This window comes from Taudactylus pleione, unplaced genomic scaffold (genome assembly GCF_031769625.1).
Source record: "Taudactylus pleione unplaced genomic scaffold, aTauple2 ptg000004l, whole genome shotgun sequence".
Lineage (NCBI taxonomy): Eukaryota > Metazoa > Chordata > Amphibia > Anura > Myobatrachidae > Taudactylus > Taudactylus pleione.
Window position 1 is genome coordinate 1,019,854 of NW_028284407.1, and position 20,263 is coordinate 1,040,116.

General features: G+C 41.9%; 1 protein-coding gene across 1 annotated transcript in view; it reads left to right on the forward strand.

Moving 5' to 3' along the window:
• The window catches only part of MYO3B (myosin IIIB), a 420,510-nt gene that overhangs the window by 144,911 nt on the left and 255,336 nt on the right, over window positions 1-20,263 (forward strand). The window contains exons 10-15 of the mRNA XM_088474539.1: window positions 929-1,027; window positions 1,126-1,240; window positions 7,110-7,236; window positions 8,120-8,330; window positions 16,526-16,673; window positions 18,221-18,374. Of these exons, the coding sequence (XP_088330665.1) occupies window positions 929-1,027; window positions 1,126-1,240; window positions 7,110-7,236; window positions 8,120-8,330; window positions 16,526-16,673; window positions 18,221-18,374 (854 nt within the window). The remainder of the gene's footprint in view (window positions 1-928; window positions 1,028-1,125; window positions 1,241-7,109; window positions 7,237-8,119; window positions 8,331-16,525; window positions 16,674-18,220; window positions 18,375-20,263) is intronic.

A 20,263-nucleotide genomic window follows, 5' to 3' on the forward strand; every position in this document is an offset into this window, starting at 1 on the left:
GGATCTGTTTTGCTCTTTTTTACTGAACTGTTATACAGAGCTTGCATCAGCAAACCAATGGAATATTTAATGGAGTTTTTTCAGATCAGACTTTGCTTAATCTACAATGTCAAGATAATTCTACATCACGAGACATTTATAAAATCTGTTCTACAGGTAACTGTGCAGAAACTGTACTACTGACCATTGTAGCCCATCAGATTATTTCTTACTGGAAGTTTCTAGACAGGAAATGTGCCCAGGCCCTAGACAAATAGCATTGTAAAAGTGAAAGCATGTCTGAGTGCTTTGGACAACACGAGGTAACCTGAACTTCTTACTGCTTTAAAGGTTTTATTAACCTGCATAAGGCTAGAGAGTAATCCCGGGCACGCTAGCACTGCTGCAGGTACTCAAGGCTGACACTGCCTGTTATGTGCAGACATATAGAGCATGTAATGCAGGGGATCCTCGGGCTACAATATGCAGGTGCTTAAAGCTCCTCAGTGCCACTAGCCAAAGATTTCAGTGCACAGTACAAGCGTTGGTAACCACTTACAGCTTGTGTACCTTTAAATGGACAATTAGAACTATACATATTAATTTCCATGGAAACTGAATTCCTTTATATACCAGAAGGCAGTGTAGCTAGAGCTGCAAGCAAACCACCTTCACTCTCCTTGAGAACAAGACTTGAGAAACAGTCTCATCTCTCCTGGCTCCTCTGTCACACATGGGCCCTATACATTGGCACAAGATACACACCATAAATATTGGTCACTGCTTTGGGAAGTGGAATTAAAATGTAACCAAAAAAATTCAATAAATAAATTGTGTATTATTACAGTACTTATTTCATATTTTACAAATACCCATTCAGTTCCGTATAATGTATAGGTAATACTGTATGTGTATTGTTTTTATTACTGATTTCTTTTATTTCCATCAGGGGCGAGAAAAACTTTCATATATTTTATTACATCTACGCTGGACTTTATCACCATAAAAAGCTTTCTGAATACAGTCTCCCAGATAAAAAGCCTCCTAGGTAAGAAAAACAATGATTTTATAAAGTTCATATTACTCTTCGTCATTATTTGTTTTATTGCCTATCTTCTTTTTCTCTTTTCTTTGCACCGCTAATAGATATATTGACAATGAGAGAGGTTCAGTCATGCAAGACATTATCTCTAAGGAGTCCTACAGAAGACAGTTTGCAGCAATTCAGCACTGTTTTAGGATTATAGGATTTAGTAACGAGGTGAGTGACAGCGGGTTTAGGTTTAGCCATTTACTTCTGGCTTATTCTCCAAGAGTCAAGACGTAATATGAAAATTGTTTACTTGAAATTAACTTATTCTCTAACTGGAATTTGTTCCCAACCAGCCAACTAACCAACTGACTGCTGGACATGTCTTCTTGTGATAACAGAATATGAAATGAACTAAGTTAGCACACACGTGCACTCCTCCCACATTGTCTGAGCTACGCAGGGCCGTAACTAGGGATGGTCGACTGCTGCCGCCGCACAGAGCGCAGGGCTGTGTGGGCGGCACTATCGCCACCCCACGGCCCCTGCTTCTGACTGCAGGGTGCCTAGAACGGCACCCTGCAGCCGGCATTGCAGTTTTAGTGCTGCCTGCAGCACTCTTTGGACGCTACAGGCAGGCACCGGGCCGTAATTACAGCTTCCCAGAGCACTCCTGGCACTGCTGCAGGTGCCAGCGCCCCCCTCCCTCTGTGTAACGTCACCTAGTGATGAGCAGAGAATAGTGCACTCAGATGGAACGCAAAATTGGCGCAAGATATGTATAAAATGAGTGTAAGATGCATCAATCCTCTATTCACATATTAAGATTCTAAGTTGGGAATAAAGCAATAAAAGGAAATAACTTTGCACCTCTGTAAAACCATGTTGTACTGCCGGCGGGGGGGATTTAAAGGGGCTGATTCTAAGTCGGGCACAGATGCAACAACTACTCTCTCTGTCCGTGGATGGCTGATTACTACATTATGCTAATGTGACAATCCAGCCATGTATACTAAAAGTCTGAGCGAATGCATGTGGAAGCCCCCTGTTCTTATGTCCGCAGCTGTCACCAACAGGGCCAGACCAGCCATCCTCTACTTCTGACAATGACAGAAGGGCCAATGGCCTAATGGGCTGGTCTAGCCTCTTAAAAGCCTGATTGAGCAGCTCCACTGCTTGGCCGGCATGCAGAGTCACAGGGTGTTCCGCGAGGCACGGCCATGCCCCAATGAAGCATGGCCACTCCACTTCTCCACGGACATGCGTGCTAACAATGCTGGGGCCGGGAATCGAGCCCAGTCCATCGCTTTTCATCATTCGTTTTTGTATGCTGGGTGCGAAAGATCGGTCTGAAACAGAGGCCCCATCGGCGTCCGCAGGCTGCAAATGAGCACTGAAGGTGGCTGACACACCCATAAAATGCCAAAAAAAACTTCCATTGGCCTCGGCCAATGTGCAGCCAGTGATTCCTTTGTGGGGCACTCTTTTATAATAAATGAATTTACATAATTGATATCAGGAAATATACATAATTACAACATAACTTTTAATCAGTTCCCTCTTTAAAGAGATTGGGGATTATTTTGACTCTTGAGAGTGAAAATATGACAGAGTCACCCATCAATAAACACCCATAAATTCCATATAACTGATATAAGGAACTTAACATAATTAAAACATAACTTTTAATCGGATCCTTCTTTAAAAGAAATTGGGAATTATTATGACTTTGATTATGAAAATATGATAGAGTCACCCATCAATAAGCACACATAAATATCATATCCATCAATAAGCACACAGAAATATTATATCCATCAATAAGCACATATAAATATATCCATCAATAAGCACACATAAATATCATATCCATCAATAAGCACATATAAATATCATATCCATCAATAAGCACATATAAATATCATATCCATCAGTAAGCACACATAAATATCATATCCATCAATAAGCACACATATATATCATATCCATCAATAAGTTCACATACATATCATATCCATCAATAAGCACATATAAATATCATATCCATCAATAAGCACATATAAATATAATATCCATCAATAAGCACACATACATATCATATCCATCAATAAGCACATATAAATATCATATCCATCAGTAAGCACACATATATATCATATCCATCAATAAGCACACATACATATCATATCCATCAATAAGCACATATAAATATCATATCCATCAGTAAGCATATATAAATATAATATCCATCAATAAGCACACATACATATCATATCCATCAATAAGCACACATATATATCATATCCATCAATAAGCACATATAAATATCATATCCATCAATAAGCACATATAAATATCATATCCATCAATAAGCACACATAAATATAATATCCATCAATAAGCACACATAAATATCATATCCATCAATAAGCACACATATATATCATATCCATCAATAAGCACATATAAATATCATATCCATCAATAAGCACATATAAATATCATATCCATCAATAAGCACACATAAATATCATATCCATCAGTAAGCACATATAAATATAATATCCATCAATAAGCACACATACATATCATATCCATCAATAAGCACATATAAATATCATATCCATCAATAAGCACATATAAATATAATATCCATCAATAAGCACACATAAATATAATATCCATCAATAAGCACATATAAATATCATATCCATCAATAAGCACACATAAATATAATATCCATCAATAAGCACACATAAATATCATATCCATCAATAAGCACATATAAATATCATATCCATCAATAAGCACACATAAATATCATATCCATCAATAAGCACATATAAATATCATATCCATCAATAAGCACATATAAATATCATATCCATCAATAAGCACACATAAATATCATATCCATCAATAAGCACATATAAATATCATATCCATCAATAAGCACACATAAATATCATATCCATCAATAAGCACATATAAATATCATATCCATCAATAAGCACACATAAATATCATATCCATCAATAAGCATACATAAATATTATACCCATCAGTAAGCACACATAAATATCATATCCATCAATAAGCACACATAAATATTATATCCATCAATAAGCACACATAAATATCATATTAGACATTCTGTAATTGTGTATGAAATAATTACCTTGAGGTGATCATATTTAATCATTAACAAAGTATCCCCTAATGGGTAAATTAGGCAGGTCTAGCAGTTAATACATTCACTCCCTTTCTTCATTAATTCATTTATGTAGTAGTACTATATGCAACCAACATACACATAAATTAGAAATTAAACACTATAATGCTTCTAAAAAATTGTATTTGATAAATGTTAAAGTATATACATACAGGACAGATATATTCTCAATATACTTTTGTTATATGAGAGAGTTTGTTTTATCTCTGTCTTTCTCTCAACCATAAATGCCAGCAATTCAGTATCATGTATTAGAAACAAATAATAGAAAATAAATACATGACACATCTAGTCATGTATACAATGTTGCAGCCCCTGTCTCCTGTGATTATTATTTATACTTCATGGAAAAACAATTGGGGACAATACATGAACAGTGCTATTAATAAATGAGCTGGCAGCAAGAACCAAGGAGGTTCAAAAAGGACAGATAAATGGTTAGGTACGGTGTGAGGGTCCGGTTCCTTCTGCTTTCCCAGGTCTTCAAATTGAGAGGACCTGGGATGAGAGAGGAACACACGGCAGCACCGTTGGAAACAAAAGGGAGTCGTGGGGGACAGTGCGCCCGTGTATGCTGTTAGGTGGGCCCTGTTACTTAAAGTATTGCAGGAGCCGGATGCGCCATCGGGGTAAGTCGCGACCCACCTGAAATAAAAATACCTGACTTGAAGAGAATCCGTCTCAAAGGAGCCTGCCGCCTGCTGCAAACACTCTCCCCTTGCAGCGGGGAAGTGTCAGTGAGACAGTATGCACATTTCACCACAGTCGGGATTGTTCACCTGTCAGTCTGCAAAGGAGCACTAAAGTTAGCTGACAAACCCATAAAACTCCCATGATCCAGATCATTTCTATCACATGGTCGCCGTCCAGATACCGCACAAAAATACCCATAGTTCAGATAGTGTGGTCCGCCGACTGCTGGATCAATCTATGGCCCTGATTCAGAGCCGGACACTCTTTCAGAGCGCTCGCTCTGAATCAGGGTGGCATTTTTTATTTTTCAGAGCCGTCCTCCTGGCCGCTCGCTAATCTGTGGGTGACCACAGACAGCTTTTGCGAGCGACCAGGTGATGGTCGCGATGGTCTCGACCATCGGGCTTGCGATGAGACCCTTGTGGTAGGGTCTCCTCCATCGCAAGCCCCAGCCTCACTACTGAGGCCGCCCCCAAACGGCAGGCATTCCTTCGGGAACGCCTCTGTTTGGCCAGCCACCCCCCTGCCCGCCTCCAAAACGGGGCGAGCTGTCAATCACAATCATCAGCCACCCCGTTTTGGTGCGAGACCCGTAGCAACGGAGCGCCCGTCGCTGGCCGGGTCTCGGGCATGCGCACGCCGGAGCCGGCTCCGGCGTGCGCATGCGCAGTGGGGGACCATCGACCCATTTGCGAGCGCTGTACGCTCACGAGCGGGTCTGAATCAGGCCCATTATCCACTAGTGAACACCTTCTGTGTACTTAAGTCAGATTCCTGTCTTTGGCGCATGCGCAGTAAGCTGAAATCTACATTTGAGAGGGACGTGTTGAATCTCAAATCTAAAATGCAATGTAAAAATAATGCTGTCCAGCATGTGTGGGCTACTGTACATGCCAAAGCAGCCAGTATGTACCCTGCATGCAAAAACAATACATGTATTTGCACTCCTTGCTTTGCAGCATGGTTTGCCCTGGTAAAAGTTACTTGCTCTTTTTGCCTTGCTCCCATATCAGCCCCATTGTGCTGAATGACCTTTCCAATCTTCATATGGATCAATGATCCCTTTTTAAAGCCCAGCCTGACGTGCTTTCTCCTCTGATTAGCATTAGTACAAGGAAATGCGTGAGAGATATAATTGGACTTGGGGCTGACTGCCGTGTAAATGCAGCCATAGGTAAAATGCACAGAGGTGTCTTTCAATGCATTCACCATCCATCCTGTTCCTGGCAATGAATGCTCACAGAAGGAGCAGCAATCCCTATGGGCAGATGTAGTGTACATGGGCTGCTTATCAATGTATAACTAACAAGAGGTAGAAACATTGGGGGGAGGGGGGGTTCAGTACAGGTACGCTAACAACACGGTTCCCTACACTCATCTACAAGCCAGCAAGGTATGACATTGTAATAGTAATAGATGCAGAAGCCTTAATTGCATACATTTACACATACTGTATGTGTGAGCCACCACTTACAGGTAGAGATGGGCAAAGCAATCTGCCTGATAGGTGTACCATTGGCAAGTTAAATTGCTAAATTACCAAAGCACTAGTGACTAATGATAATCGGTCGCTGGAACACTGCTGCACTATTCCTGTAACCCCAGGAATTCTGTTAGCTGCGGTTTGGCCAAAATTCTTTCTCAAAAGCCACAAATTGCTGCAAAGTTCCAAAATAAGGAAAGTTACCCCCGTAATGTAAAAAAATTAAATAAAATCTATATTTGTTATAAGATCAGATCAGCGTGGGAGCACATATGCAGGTGTCTATGTGCACGTGCAGCTGTCTACAGGCACCTTGCACTATTACGGTTATGCGCTAACCAAGCAGCATCATGGGTGTTCCGATTAGTCCAAGTAGGTGATTAGAACCCATCAGTGGCACGTTCATAGTATTTAGGAACTGATCATGTATAGCCTATATTTTATCATGTACTCGGGAATTACAAACTCATTAGAAGCATGTGTGCATAATAGTGCAGCAACGTTAAATAATAATGTCGTGTAATTTAAAAGTTAGTTCTTTAATTAAATATTTGCTGTATAGGAAAAAAATGAGTTTGCCAGATATTAACCTTTCATAGAATTTCACTAGGTGCAGCGTAGTTATTTGTTTATCGTGTATAAATCATCACACAATTAACAAGTGCAGCGTTGCCTTCACCTTTAATTAACAGGAAGTCCATTCAGTGTACAGGATCCTGGCTGGAATATTAAACACAGGAAACATCGAATTCACTGCTATATCTTCTAAACACCAAACCGACAAGAGTGAGGTTCCTAATGGAGAAGCCTTAGCAAACGGTATAAAGCCCATATAGCATACATGATATACATTATAGATTTACAGTAATAATTATGGATGCATTTATAGTTATAGATAAGGTATGTAATTGCTATTTATACTATTGGGGAATGGAGAGAATGTACAGTACAGCTTTATTCTGTCTTCGCTGGCTGCTCTTAAAATGCAAGTTTTAAAAACATGCTCATATTGACAACCCGCACGATCCATGCAACCCTATATAATGAACTTTTCTAAAAGAGTAATAAGATATTAATGGGTACTTGTGTACTTTATGGACTCATTGCAGAGAGAACCCAATGAATGTTTGAAATGGTACTTTTGTGTACTTTATGTACCTATTAATATTTTGGAAACATACAAATTGTGGGTTTATATGTGTATAAACATCTGTATTAAAATAATGTGCATGTCTTCTGTGAAAGTTCTATAGATATTAGATAAGATTCTTATAACCTGTATAAAAGCACTATGGTATGGGGTCATTATTACATGGTAATGATCTCCCTGGTGACTTTATACATACCGAGATTATAGCATTGTGTGTGTCGGGGGCAGGACTGCGATGACGCAATTCAGCACGAATCACATCATCCACGTGGACCGCCCATTTTCAATCGTTAACTGGGCAGCTGTGGGGAGGGTGGGAGGGATTTGTCGCAGGTGGCGGCTGGACCAGAAGACTTGCCCTCTCTTGGGAGCGGTTAGGAGCACCCCCTAAAGATTCGGGAGCTCCCCGGCCCTTCCGGGAGAGTCGACAAGTATGATACAGTATCTTTATCATTTACAGTTGGGGTTTCCTAAGAGCACAGCTTATAGGAACAATGTATCACAAAACCTGCAGCAAGTACAATATGCCATTTGTCATTTACCTGCTTTTAGCCGCCTCCCTTCTCAGCATTGGTGCCGAAGAGCTACAAGAGGCGCTGACTTCCCACTGCGTAGTGACCAGAGGCGAGACCATCATCCGCACAAACACTGTGGATAAAGCTGCTGATGTGAGAGATGCAATGTCCAAAGCTCTGTACGGCCGTCTTTTCAGCTGGATTGTCAACCGCATCAACACCCTGCTCCAGCCTGACAAAAACATCTGGCAAGTAATGTGCGATAAAATGTCATCAAAAAGTTAAACTTTTTTTTTCTAACAGGAAAACAGACTCACAGCAAAGAGGTCTTCTTGGGGTGCAGCAGCCTCAGACACAGTAGAGGATTTTTGGGACAGATAAACAATATACTACAGTGATAGATTTCCTTGAGAAAAAAAAAAGGTGCAGGTTCACTTTAACAAACAAAAAACAATCAACAGCACCACACACGGTAGGCTCTTTGTTTGCACTGCAGTGTGTGAGTGTGCAGTGTGTGTGTGCAGTCAGTGTGTGAGTGTGCAGTGTGTGTGCAGCAGTGTCGGACTGGGGCATGAAGGGCCCACTAGGAAAATGCAGTGGTAGGGGCCCATGCTTAAGGGGTGTGGCCAGCCGAAACAGACAGTTGACTATCCATTAATCAAATCTTGGTGTACAGTAGTTTATATAGAAGGAAACCAAGCCCTCATGTTGATCAGTGGTCCTGCTCCTCCAGGTAATTGACCATCTTGATAGAAATCTATAATTTGAGGTCTGGAACCTGACACCTAGAAGAGGAGGGTCGGCCCACAGGCAGTGGGGCCTACCGGGGACTTCCCCTGTACCCCTGTGGGCCAGTCCAACCCTGGTGTGCAGTCAGTGTGTGTGACAAACACACATACAGTACACTGACAATAATGCCTGCGGTAACCCTTCCCAGGCACCTACTCCATCTACCTACCCTACAGACAGACTTTGTCCTACACAGACTCCTATTCCTATTGGTGCCCATATAGCACCCCGGAGGCGTGCTAATTACATTTTTATATTACAGTGCTCCAACCCACAGTCCCGCACCCTCTCCCTCCCCGCTCTCCTGTGTGAAATGGCGCCTGATCTGGAGGGAGGGACTTTTATATGCAATTCAAAACACGAGAGATCTGACGCTGGGTAGATGACACTTTGCCCTGTTCTGGGATCTGAACTTAGTGGGAAGAGTTGGTCACTATTCTGAGTCATACGTGTGCAAGAAGGTGGCCAAATTCAGACAGATCTTGGGTGTGGTATATTTGTCGACATTGCTGTAATGTTGACATGCTTGACATGTCAACATTGACCACTTCCACATTCCCATGTGGACATTATGATTGTCGCCATGATTAGAATGTCGACTAAATGTTCTTGGCGGTCTAGAGGTGACTCAGAAGTGACTCAGAGTCATCATAATGGAATGATGACCGCTGTGGCACCTTCCGACCTGTGCGCAAAAGTGGGAGTGGCTTTATGCCCTTGGAGCCACGCCCCCTAATATGTGTCATTTTGGGGAGTGTCACGTCCTCATCATGCTGGGGGCTTGTCCAGTACTCTGGGAGTTTCTGGAAAGCCACCAGTCTCTCCCAGCACAGTGTGGGTGGCGTGCGTCATCCATCACCGCTGCAGCTCTGCTCGGTGACACTATCACAGGGAATGACACCAAAATAGCAAAACAGCTCAGATGGTGTAATCCTGTGCAGCTCGCGCTCCCCTAGTGACATCATTATAGGGGGGTGCATAGTCGCATTAGTGCTGCTGTTTGCATTTCATTGACATTACATTCATAGCGGCCGTCTGGAGTTGCGTTCACATTATGTACTGCTCAGAATCAGGCTCACAGATAGCAGTAGTATTCCAATTGCATTTTCCAACAAGTTCGATAATAATCTGTCCATTAATTTGAATTGGATTATTATTATCTGGTTCATTTTACTGACAAACATCCTGCAGTATTGGACATACATACATGAAGCAGTGATGATACCAGTATAATATACTGCTGATAAACAAAGAGTTTAGCCATATCAAGTGGTAAATATATTAATGTAGTAGCAAGTGATACAGGGGCCTATTCATTGTAACTTAAATTCTCTGGAGGTAATTAGGTTTAGAACTCGCATGGAGTTCTACCTAATTACCGGAGGAATTCATCATTCCTACTGTATCTATTCCGAAAAGCTGTCATTTTTGCGATGATAGCTTTTCGGAATAGATACCTTTCCCTGCCTAGTCCTACCTTACCGCAGCTGTAATCAGTGCTGCACATGTGCCGTTACATTCACAAAAGCGGCACATGCACAGCACTGATTACACCTGCGATAATTCTGTGTACCCCCCTCTCCCCCCTTCACTTACCTGGCCGGCTGTAGCCGCAGATCCCAACCTCCTGTCCGGCCCTGGTCTGCAGCAGACTACACGGACAGGCAGAGGGGGCTGAAGATTTTTTTTTTATTATTATTTTTTTTACTTTATTTTGTTCTCACAAGGGAGCAGAGCGACAGAGGGAGCCGGAGGAGGACCTGCCCAGCTGAAAGCAAGTAAGTGTAACCCGCTGTACGCCACCTGACAGTGGCGTATAGTAACACCATCAAATTCCAAAAATACATAATTTTCAGAATTTGATGATTAGCCTAATTTCCATATCCCCGTACTAATGTACTAATGTATGGGGAGTGTGGAAATTAACGCAGGCAGACTTAATCAGGAGATATCAATGATATCTCGTGTGTTTAGTGTCTTCATGAATAATAAAATAATGGTAATTAAGGAAAATGTCCTTAAAACCATTATTTAGTGTTGTTGAATAGGCCCCACAGAGACCTATCTGATGGTAGGTTTAATATGTAGATCCATATCTGATGTTAAGTATATGATAGAGCAGGGCCGGATTAAGGCTTGTGGGGGCCCCGGGGCTCTCCACTGACTGCCAAGGATCGCAGTATACTACTTCATGTCCGCAACACTGCTGGGAACCGACTCCCAGCAGCATAGCATACATGGTCTAGTACACTGCCAGGGGCAACACAGGATTTGGAGTGGGGGGTTAGAAAGAGAAAAGGGGGGAGGGAGGGAGACAGGCAGAGATAGGGGAGTGAGTGAGATATAGGCCGGGATGTACTAAGTATCGGATCCACAATGCAGTACATCCCACTTGTCTTCGGGTACATACCGCAGTTGATTACCGCGATATGTACCTAGAATATCACAAATTACAGCTCTCCCGATAAGAGCTGTCCTTTGTGATGGCTCCGGACAGAGGGACTTCTGGGTTTAACACCCAGAAATCCATCTGGTGTCTGTCTGTGCATGTGCGGAAGGTCGCGAGCCGCGGGGGGTGATGGGAGGGATCCGCACGGATCCCTTCAAAGGGGGAGCGTTCCTATAATAAGCCCATAAGCTTCTAGGAGTAACGCCACCTGAATATGGCATTACCCATTGGGACAAAGCATTCTGGTGTACATATGGGGAATGAGGTAAATGCCCCGAAAACTGCATTTTCGGAGGTCTTACCGCATTTTCCCATTTAGTACATGGCGCTCATAGAGAGGGAGAGGTGAGAGAGATAGAGGGAGGGAGAGAGAGAACGAGATAGATAGATAGATAGATAGATAGATAGATAGATAGATAGTGGGAAAGAGAGATAGAGAGGGAGAGATAGGGAGGAAGATAGAGAGAGAAGTCATGAGAGAGTTAGAGAGAGAGGGGGAGAGAGAGAGTGGGAGGGAGAGCACATACATATTTCCCTATCTCTATGTACAGCAGCAGGCAGCAGGGTTGGCTTCTAATGGGGACAGGCACGTCACAGCATTAGGCCCCGCCCCCTCCCAATACACCTGCGAATTGTGGCATTATGTCAGTGAAGGGACGGGGCTTCCATCGTCTGCCGCTGTGTGTCGATGGAGTGTGCTGTCACTGAAGTGCAGTGCTGCATGCTGCCGGCCGGGACCAGGAGTCGGCCACAGAGGGTTCAGAGTGGCCCGGAATGTTTGTGGCAATGTGGGGGCCCCTGGACGACCACCCCTTCCGCCCTGCCTATAATCCGGCCCTGATAGAGAGCCATATCTAATGCATATATAACACAGAGAGCCATGTTTGGTGTCAAGTCTAATATGCACATTTATATTTGGAGGTAGGGCTGTAGAGAGCCTGGCTGGGCCTGGGTAATGACATGGGGCGTTACCAAATGCCAGGAGGCATGGCATCCTTACAATAATAAGTATCTGCAGTGTTGCTGTGCCATTGTGCCCCTCAGCCAGAGGCAGATCCAGAGGAAGGGGGCGTGGTTAGTGCGATCTCTCTCCTCCCTCCCTCCTATCAGCAGCAGTCTCTCTGTACTTACTGCACTGCTGCCGCTGACAGGACTAGGAGAGGGGAAGGGGGGGGAGAGGCAGACCCGGTTCCTGGCTGGGTAATCAGTACCTGCTCCCACCCGCCACCCCCTGTCTGGAGGCTATAAGCATAATATTAGCATGTGCTAGAACTGATATGCTGACCAATACTAATCGGTTGCACTTTATTATTATTATTATTAATAATAACAATTACTTGTATAGCACCAGCATATTCCATTGTGCTTTACAATTGGAAAACAAAACAGTAATAGAACAAGACTTGGTAATAACAGACAAAGAGGTACTGTACGAGGGCCCTGCTCACAAGCTTATAGTCTATAGGGTTGTGGATATTGCTATGGCAATGTTTTAATTATAGATCTCCGGTATGTACCATAAACACTGATCAAGTTGCAGATTTTTTATAGCTGTTTAAACAGCCCTATAATTCATCTTGGCAGTGACTATAGGAAAGTGGTTACTGATCTCTGAAAGACGAATTGTAGGAGCGCTCTGTCTTGCATGGAGTCACAGTAACCTCCAGTGACCCAATGCTATACACAAACACAGGTGGCTGAAGTTCTGAGGCACTGGCCCTCACACTATTACCATCTATACTAGATCTAGACTATAAATACACGTCACTTTGGCTACTGAGGACAGATACCACTTCTCTCTCCCTGGCAATTGTTTCAGTAGCTTACAGACTTCCTGGCAGGTCAGAAACAAATGTAACTATTGTACAGTGCATAAGAAATTCTGAGACATCACGTCTGGAGCCATCGTACTCTAGTATTCAGATGATATATACGTTTAGCAGATGTTCCCGGGAATAACAATCCTGGGGGGCAATTCAATTCAGCACGATGTTAAGTCCGACTAGAACCACTTACGACTGAGAAAGGCGATTACCATGCCTTAAGCTGGGTCTTTAGTCATACTAACTGACATTCTCCGACTAAAGTGCCGACCGCGAGGCTGTCAGCGTCACGCTAAGCCAGAACACAGCATCGAGGCCGGCACGTAAGTCAGATTTCTGCTCGCACCTCAGGAGGGTGCAAGCAGAAATCCTGTAGTCGGACTTAACAGCGTGGTCAATTGAATAGTTCCATCGCGCTGATTTGAATCACCCACTGGATAGCCCGAGAAATCACATTGACATATTTTGGGACTGTCCCACAATGACATCAAAATATGTATTTAGCCTAAATTCTGGTGCTTTTTTAAACTGGAAATATGTGTGAATATTTTATTATATTTAAAACAATGGGGTTGACTCTGAGTTGGACAAGGCTGCGTCTTTTGCCCATAAAACGCAACATGCATGCTCCCAGGTGAGTTTGGGGGTTGCCAACGCCGGATCACTATTGATCCGCTTAGGACTTTGGGGTCTATTTACTAAGCAGTGTTAGGAGACAGAGTGAAAAGTGATAAGAAAGTGATAAGGTGCCAGCCAATCTGCTCCCAACTGTCATCTCACAGGCTGTGTTTGAATAATGACAGTTGGGAGCTGATTGGCTGGCACCTTATCACTTTCTTATCACTTTTCACTCTGTCTGCTAACACTGCTTAGTAAATAGACCCCTTAGTACAGCCTGCATTGTGCGCAGCGGTGGGAAAACCCTTCACTTTGTGGGCCCCTGGACATTTGCCAGTCTGGCCATCAGTTCCGTCGCTGCTATTACGTTTCTGTTACTGTGTGTCAAAATCTGTACTGTGACTCTGTATGTACATAATCGGGACACATGCGCGGTGCTACTCAGACGCATGCGTAGAGAAAAGCATCGGCCATTTGCGGGTATATTGGCAAAGCTTGCACCTCTGAATTAGGCCCGATATGACATTATTTAAATCTAGAAGAAAGATAAGTGCCCAAATCCTACTATTCTAAGGCACAGAAAGAAAGGGAACGGTTCTACGGCCGTGCGTATCTCAACTGTAATATTGTACCATATAACTTTTATTTATTTGTTTAGAACCACACTCTGTGAAATGCATAAAGTTAATATACAGCGCAATAAGATAAAAATGAATAAGATAAATGTTGTGATTCAGTATTATACAGATGTGTCCTCACACACTGAGCATCTTTACATTATACGGCTAGAGACACCCGGCACGATTGAGACGGTCAGAGATGAGTAGCGTACCGTATTTTTCTTTACATTTTCCGTTATAGTCGCATTGCAGACGCAGTGAAAAGCCGCTGGCAGTGTACTAGGACACTAGGCTACGACTTTTAGGGCACAGGAATTGATAGAACACACGTACAAAGCCGTACTGTATGTGGCATGAGGAAAATACTTTTTTATACAGATTCAGGGGCTGTTTGGCGTGACTAGTGCCACAGTGTATAAGGACACATCTGTATATTATCCAAATGCAGAGTGGTAACTAGAGGTGTGCGACGTGCCGCACAGGGGGGAGGGCCTTGGGGGTAGTACCTTCGCTGCCCCACCACGGCTCCTGCATCTGACTAGCAGGGTGTCTGGAACAGCACCCTGCAGCCAGTATCGCTGCATTAGGGTTTCCGGAGTGTCCTGTGTACTCTCCAGACAGTCTGTGCAGCCACGCAGAGTGTCATTAGGGTGCTGCGGGCAGTGCTGCACTTCCCGATCCTGGGAGCCCACTGTGTAACATAATAATGTCAAGAACTCAAGGGGGGGGGCAGGGCCAGAACAGGGCGCCCGGCCAGCTTGTTACAAAACTGTCCAAATGGAGTGGTGTCTCTGTTAAATCACCAAACCATTTGGATAATCAATTTTTTTTTTTTTAATATTTTAACTTTATGAAATTCACAGAGAGTGGTTTCAAACAAATGGGAAAAAAAGTTATGTTTAAAGTTGTTATGGGCCAGATGTACTAAGCTCTGAAAAGTGATAAACTGGAGAGTGATAAACCACCAGCCAATCAGCTCCCAACTGTAATTTTTCAAACACAGCCTGTAACCATACTTGCCTTCTTTTAAAATAGCATTTCAGGGAGATTGTGAAAGCAACACCTATGAGCGTGGTGGTAAAGTGGGCGTGTCCTGCTACATCTGAGGGGCGTGTCATAAACCTGACTTACATCCACATGTAAATGAGCCCCAAAGCAGTCAGTAAGATTTATTTGTTGATGAAAACACACTGATACTTTTCATAAAATGCATGTAGCCATAGGGATCATTGTGCCTTATAATCAATGCAGGGAAATGATACTAATGATCCCATTTGAATGTATATATCTCTGTTTTTTCTTTTATATAACAGCTACATAATGGGGGTAAGGTGAAATCAGGGAGATTGCTAGACTCTTTAGGGAGACAGGAAGATTGCTACTATTTCAGGGAGTCTCCCTGACAATGAGAGAGAGTTGGCAAATATGCCTGTAACATGACAGTTAGGAGCTGATTGGATGGTGGTTTATCACTCTCCAGTTTATCACTTTTCAGAGCTTAGTACATCTCCCCCCATATTTGTTATATGTGTAATGTGCATCGCCTTAGGACCTTTCTTTTGTCTTTCTGGGTTTCGGGTCTGCAGTTACACCCCTTAAACACAAATTTTATAAATTTGAAATATAAAGTGAAATATATGGGGCATACAACTTTATAACAGACGGTATGCAAAAGATTTCTTGTATGGTTAATTTGCTGATTGTACGACTCACAAAACTTTTTTCTAGAACATGTGTTAAAAAAACAAAAACATGCATTTCACATTATATTGCATTATCATATGTGCATTAACCATTACACGGAATGTTTACCTTTTCTAACAATTGAGCATAGTTTACAATTCACATACATAAATAGTACATATGTTTATGCCCTTGTGAAGGGGTGATAATAGTTCTAAGGTACTTATGTAAGTCAGGAGGAGAATACTTTACATGAGGCAGGAACTTTTGGAAGTGCCATTAATGTAAAAGTACCTGTGCTAATTACATTCAATCATGAAAGTCTAATTGCGATCAAGGAAAAAGTATTCTATAATTCTGTAGAATATGCAAATCCTGGGCAGGTTGGAGTTATTACCCTAAGCCTAAGATTAACATTAAAGCACCTGCAATAAACGGACTCCTCCTTTGTTTCTCTCTAGCAATGCAGATAGCGGTATGAACGTGGGCATTCTGGATATTTTTGGATTTGAAAACTTCAAACGGAATTCTTTTGAACAGCTTTGCATTAACATCGCCAATGAGCAGATCCAGTTTTATTTTAACCAGCACATATTTGCCCTTGAGCAGGTAAGTTTGCAATTCTTGTAGAAACAGTCTAATTAAAAAATATAAAATATACATTTGTCAATAGCAGGATTGCTGTACTTTGGGGTCTGTGTATCATAGCAAATTAATCTTATGGGCAACAATTTTGTACCCTATACACAGAAATACATATTTAGTTGTTTCAATTTAGACATTTTATTTGATACAGAGAGAAAATAAGTGACCATTATATGTCTTTTTTAGGAATATCATCATAGTTATTTACCAAAGCTAATGACCACTTTGTCCATGAACATTGAACATGTGGTACAATGGTTAGCATTGCTGCCTCACAGTACTAGGTGTGGAGTTTGCATGTTCTCCCCATGTGTAAGTTGGTGTCCCTTGGGAACAGATACACAGACAACAATACTGATACCTCCTGGCTAGAAAAATATCCATGAATTGTATTATAAACTAGACCAGAGGTTCTCAAACTCGGTCCTCAGGACCCCCACACAGTCCATGTTTTGCAGGTCACCTAGCTGGTGCACAGGTGTAGTCATTACTCACTGACACATTTTAAAAGATCCACAGGTGGAGCTAATATCTCACTTGTGATTCTGTGAGGAGACCTGGAAAACATGCACTGTTTGGGGTCCTGAGGACCGAGTTTGAGAACCTGTGAACTAGATTAAGTCTTGCAACATTTTGCTGTATTTTATTTTTTTAATATGTTTGCGAACATTTTTTAATTGACTTGCAAATATTTCTATTAACATTTATAAATCATAGTATAGTTGCTTGTTTTGTTGGGACTGCACTTAACTTGCTTTTTCACCTTTTGACGCACTGTGCTCTAGTTTTAGGAATGTCCCTAATTCAGAGGTTCCCAAACACAGTCCTCAAGGCTCCCCAGCAGTTCAGCTTTTAGAGATATCCATGGTTGAGCACAGGTGACTTAATTAGTACCTCAGTCAGTTTGATTTAAATACCTGTGCTCAACCATGGATAGCTCTAAAACCTGACCTGTTGGGGAGCCTTGAGGACTGTGTTTGGGAACCTCTGGACTAATTATTTGTTTGCTGTTTATATTACTTGGTAAAGACAAGCAAATATATTACATTGTGACAGTTTGGTAACTAGGGGCAAAGTTTCACTGGAAGTTTTAAATTATATTATATTTTACCTCAGAGGTTTCTGGAGCACTAGTAATTGTCACAGTCCTCTGTCACTACAATCTCAGGGAATGGTTATGGTGCATACACACGGTCAGATGTGTCAGATGAACGATTGAATGATTTTTTACTGCATTAAAATGACTGAAATCGACCAAATCTGACTGCAAACACCTCAGATGTCAGATATCGTTATCTGACAATCGGGAACGCGCATCGTTCATCGTTGAAGCCTCACACGTCAGATTTTCCTTCAGATATGAATGATTGAATGATTTTTAAAATCGTTATCGTTCAGATCTGACCGTGTGTATGCACCATTACTCTTGTTGCAAATAGAGCTTAGAATGAAAGAAAGACATTATTCTACATCATGAGTGTAAACGGGTCTCCTCATTTCCTCTCCTACAGATGGAATATCAGAGTGAAGGGATAGATGCTGCCCTGGTGAACTATGAGGATAACCGCCCTCTCCTAGATACTTTCCTTCAGAAACCAATGGGCCTTTTGTCTCTGCTAGATGAAGAAAGCAGATTCCCACAAGCAACAGACCAGACCTTAGTTGGTAGGGAAGTAAATGAAATGTGTTTCATACTTGCCTATGTTTGAAAACTAGTTTCAGGCAGTTTCTAGTTGGTGGTAGTTGAAGGGACATGTCATGCTCCATCTGGAGGGTGTGTCTAGCTCCACATATGGGCGTATATGTGCGTAAATGCATGTTGCAAGATGTTTCTATATTACAGTTGCAATGTATTTGGAGACACTTTGCAAGTATTGATACTAACATTGCTGCCTGCAATCCTGTATTTCTTGTTTTACACCATTCCCTGTGATATATCTTCTCACTCAGCACAATATACATGATAAATGTGCTGCCTATGCATCTATATTTGAACCTATGTAATTGATAAAGTTTACCAACCAAACACTCTCACCATCAGCCACAGCTCACACACACTAGCAACAGCAGCAGATGATGACAAAAGAAGAAACTATTCACAGGGGTCAGGCAAGTGGTGTTCTATCTTGCTGGGGGTCCAACATGGAATTGCTGAGAGTCGACAGCAGGAGCTGATGAACCCAGACAGCAGTCATAGTGACTACAGCAAATCACTGTCCTTGCCAGAAATTCCTTGTTTGTCCCCTGGCTGCAGTGAAGAATCCAAAGAATCCGGGGGATTGGATTTACAATGAAGGGGAGGTTAGGTAACTATGATATGTTTCCCTATGTAAAATATGTCTTGTTCTTATCTTTAATAACCTATGCTTTTTTTTATTAGTGAGTGTGACTATCTTAATATCCCCCAGGTTAGCGAATAACTATTCCTTTTATCCCTTACTTTGAATGGAAATGTAATAGGATATTTTTGTCTCTTTAACCCAAAGTTGTTTGGTGATCTATGACCTACATTACTTACACGCAGCATGTGACATAATTCTGCACCCATGTACATGAATGCAATGAGCATAAGATGATCAGCTGTCATGAGATAGATAAAAGACTAGCCGTTAACGTTACCAGAGGATCCTGCACAGGGCTCTAGAACAGTGGAGTAATTGTGCCAGGTCAAAGCTCTGGTACTTTTTTTTTTTTTTACCAAGTAGCATAGTCAGGGCGAGTTACTAAAGGAAAATGTAAGAGGGGCAACATTTTGTGGAGCCGACCCTGTATCTTAGGGACCTTTTAATGAATATTGAGAAATTTCCCCATTAGTTATCATTTCATATTCTTCTTTTGTCATCATCTGCTGCTGTTACTAGTGTGTGTGAGCTGTGGCTGATGGTGAGAATGTTTGATTGGTAATCTTTACCAAATACATAGATTCAAATATAGATGCATAGGCAGCACATTTATCATGTATATTGTGCTGAGTGAGAAGGCATATTATGGCAATAAAGAATCATTTTTTGCACCTATTTTTCAAAGAACTCTCGCCAGGTCAGCAGCTCCAATAAGAGACTGTCCTGCTGACAAGCTTGGTAGTGAAGTGATTGCTTTCATGATAACTTCAATGTCTTTTCATTATTTAGGATAGTCACACTCACTAGTTATAGTAGAACAGTCACACCCACTAGTCACAGTAGAATAGTCACACCCATTATTTAAGATAGTCACGCACACTAGTTATAGTAGAATAGTCACACCCATTATTTAAGATAGTCACACCCTCTAGTTATAGTAGAATAGTCACACCCATTATTTAAGATAGTCACGCTAACTAGTTATAGTAGAATAGTCACACCCATTATTTAAGATAGTCACGCACACTAGTTATAGTAGAATAGTCACACCCATTATTTAAGATAGTCACACCCACTAGTTATAGTAGAATAGTCACACCCACTAGTCACAGTAGAATAGTCACACCCATTATTTAAGATAGTCACGCACACTAGTTATAGTAGAATAGTCACACCCATTATTTAAGATAGTCACACCCTCTAGTTATAGTA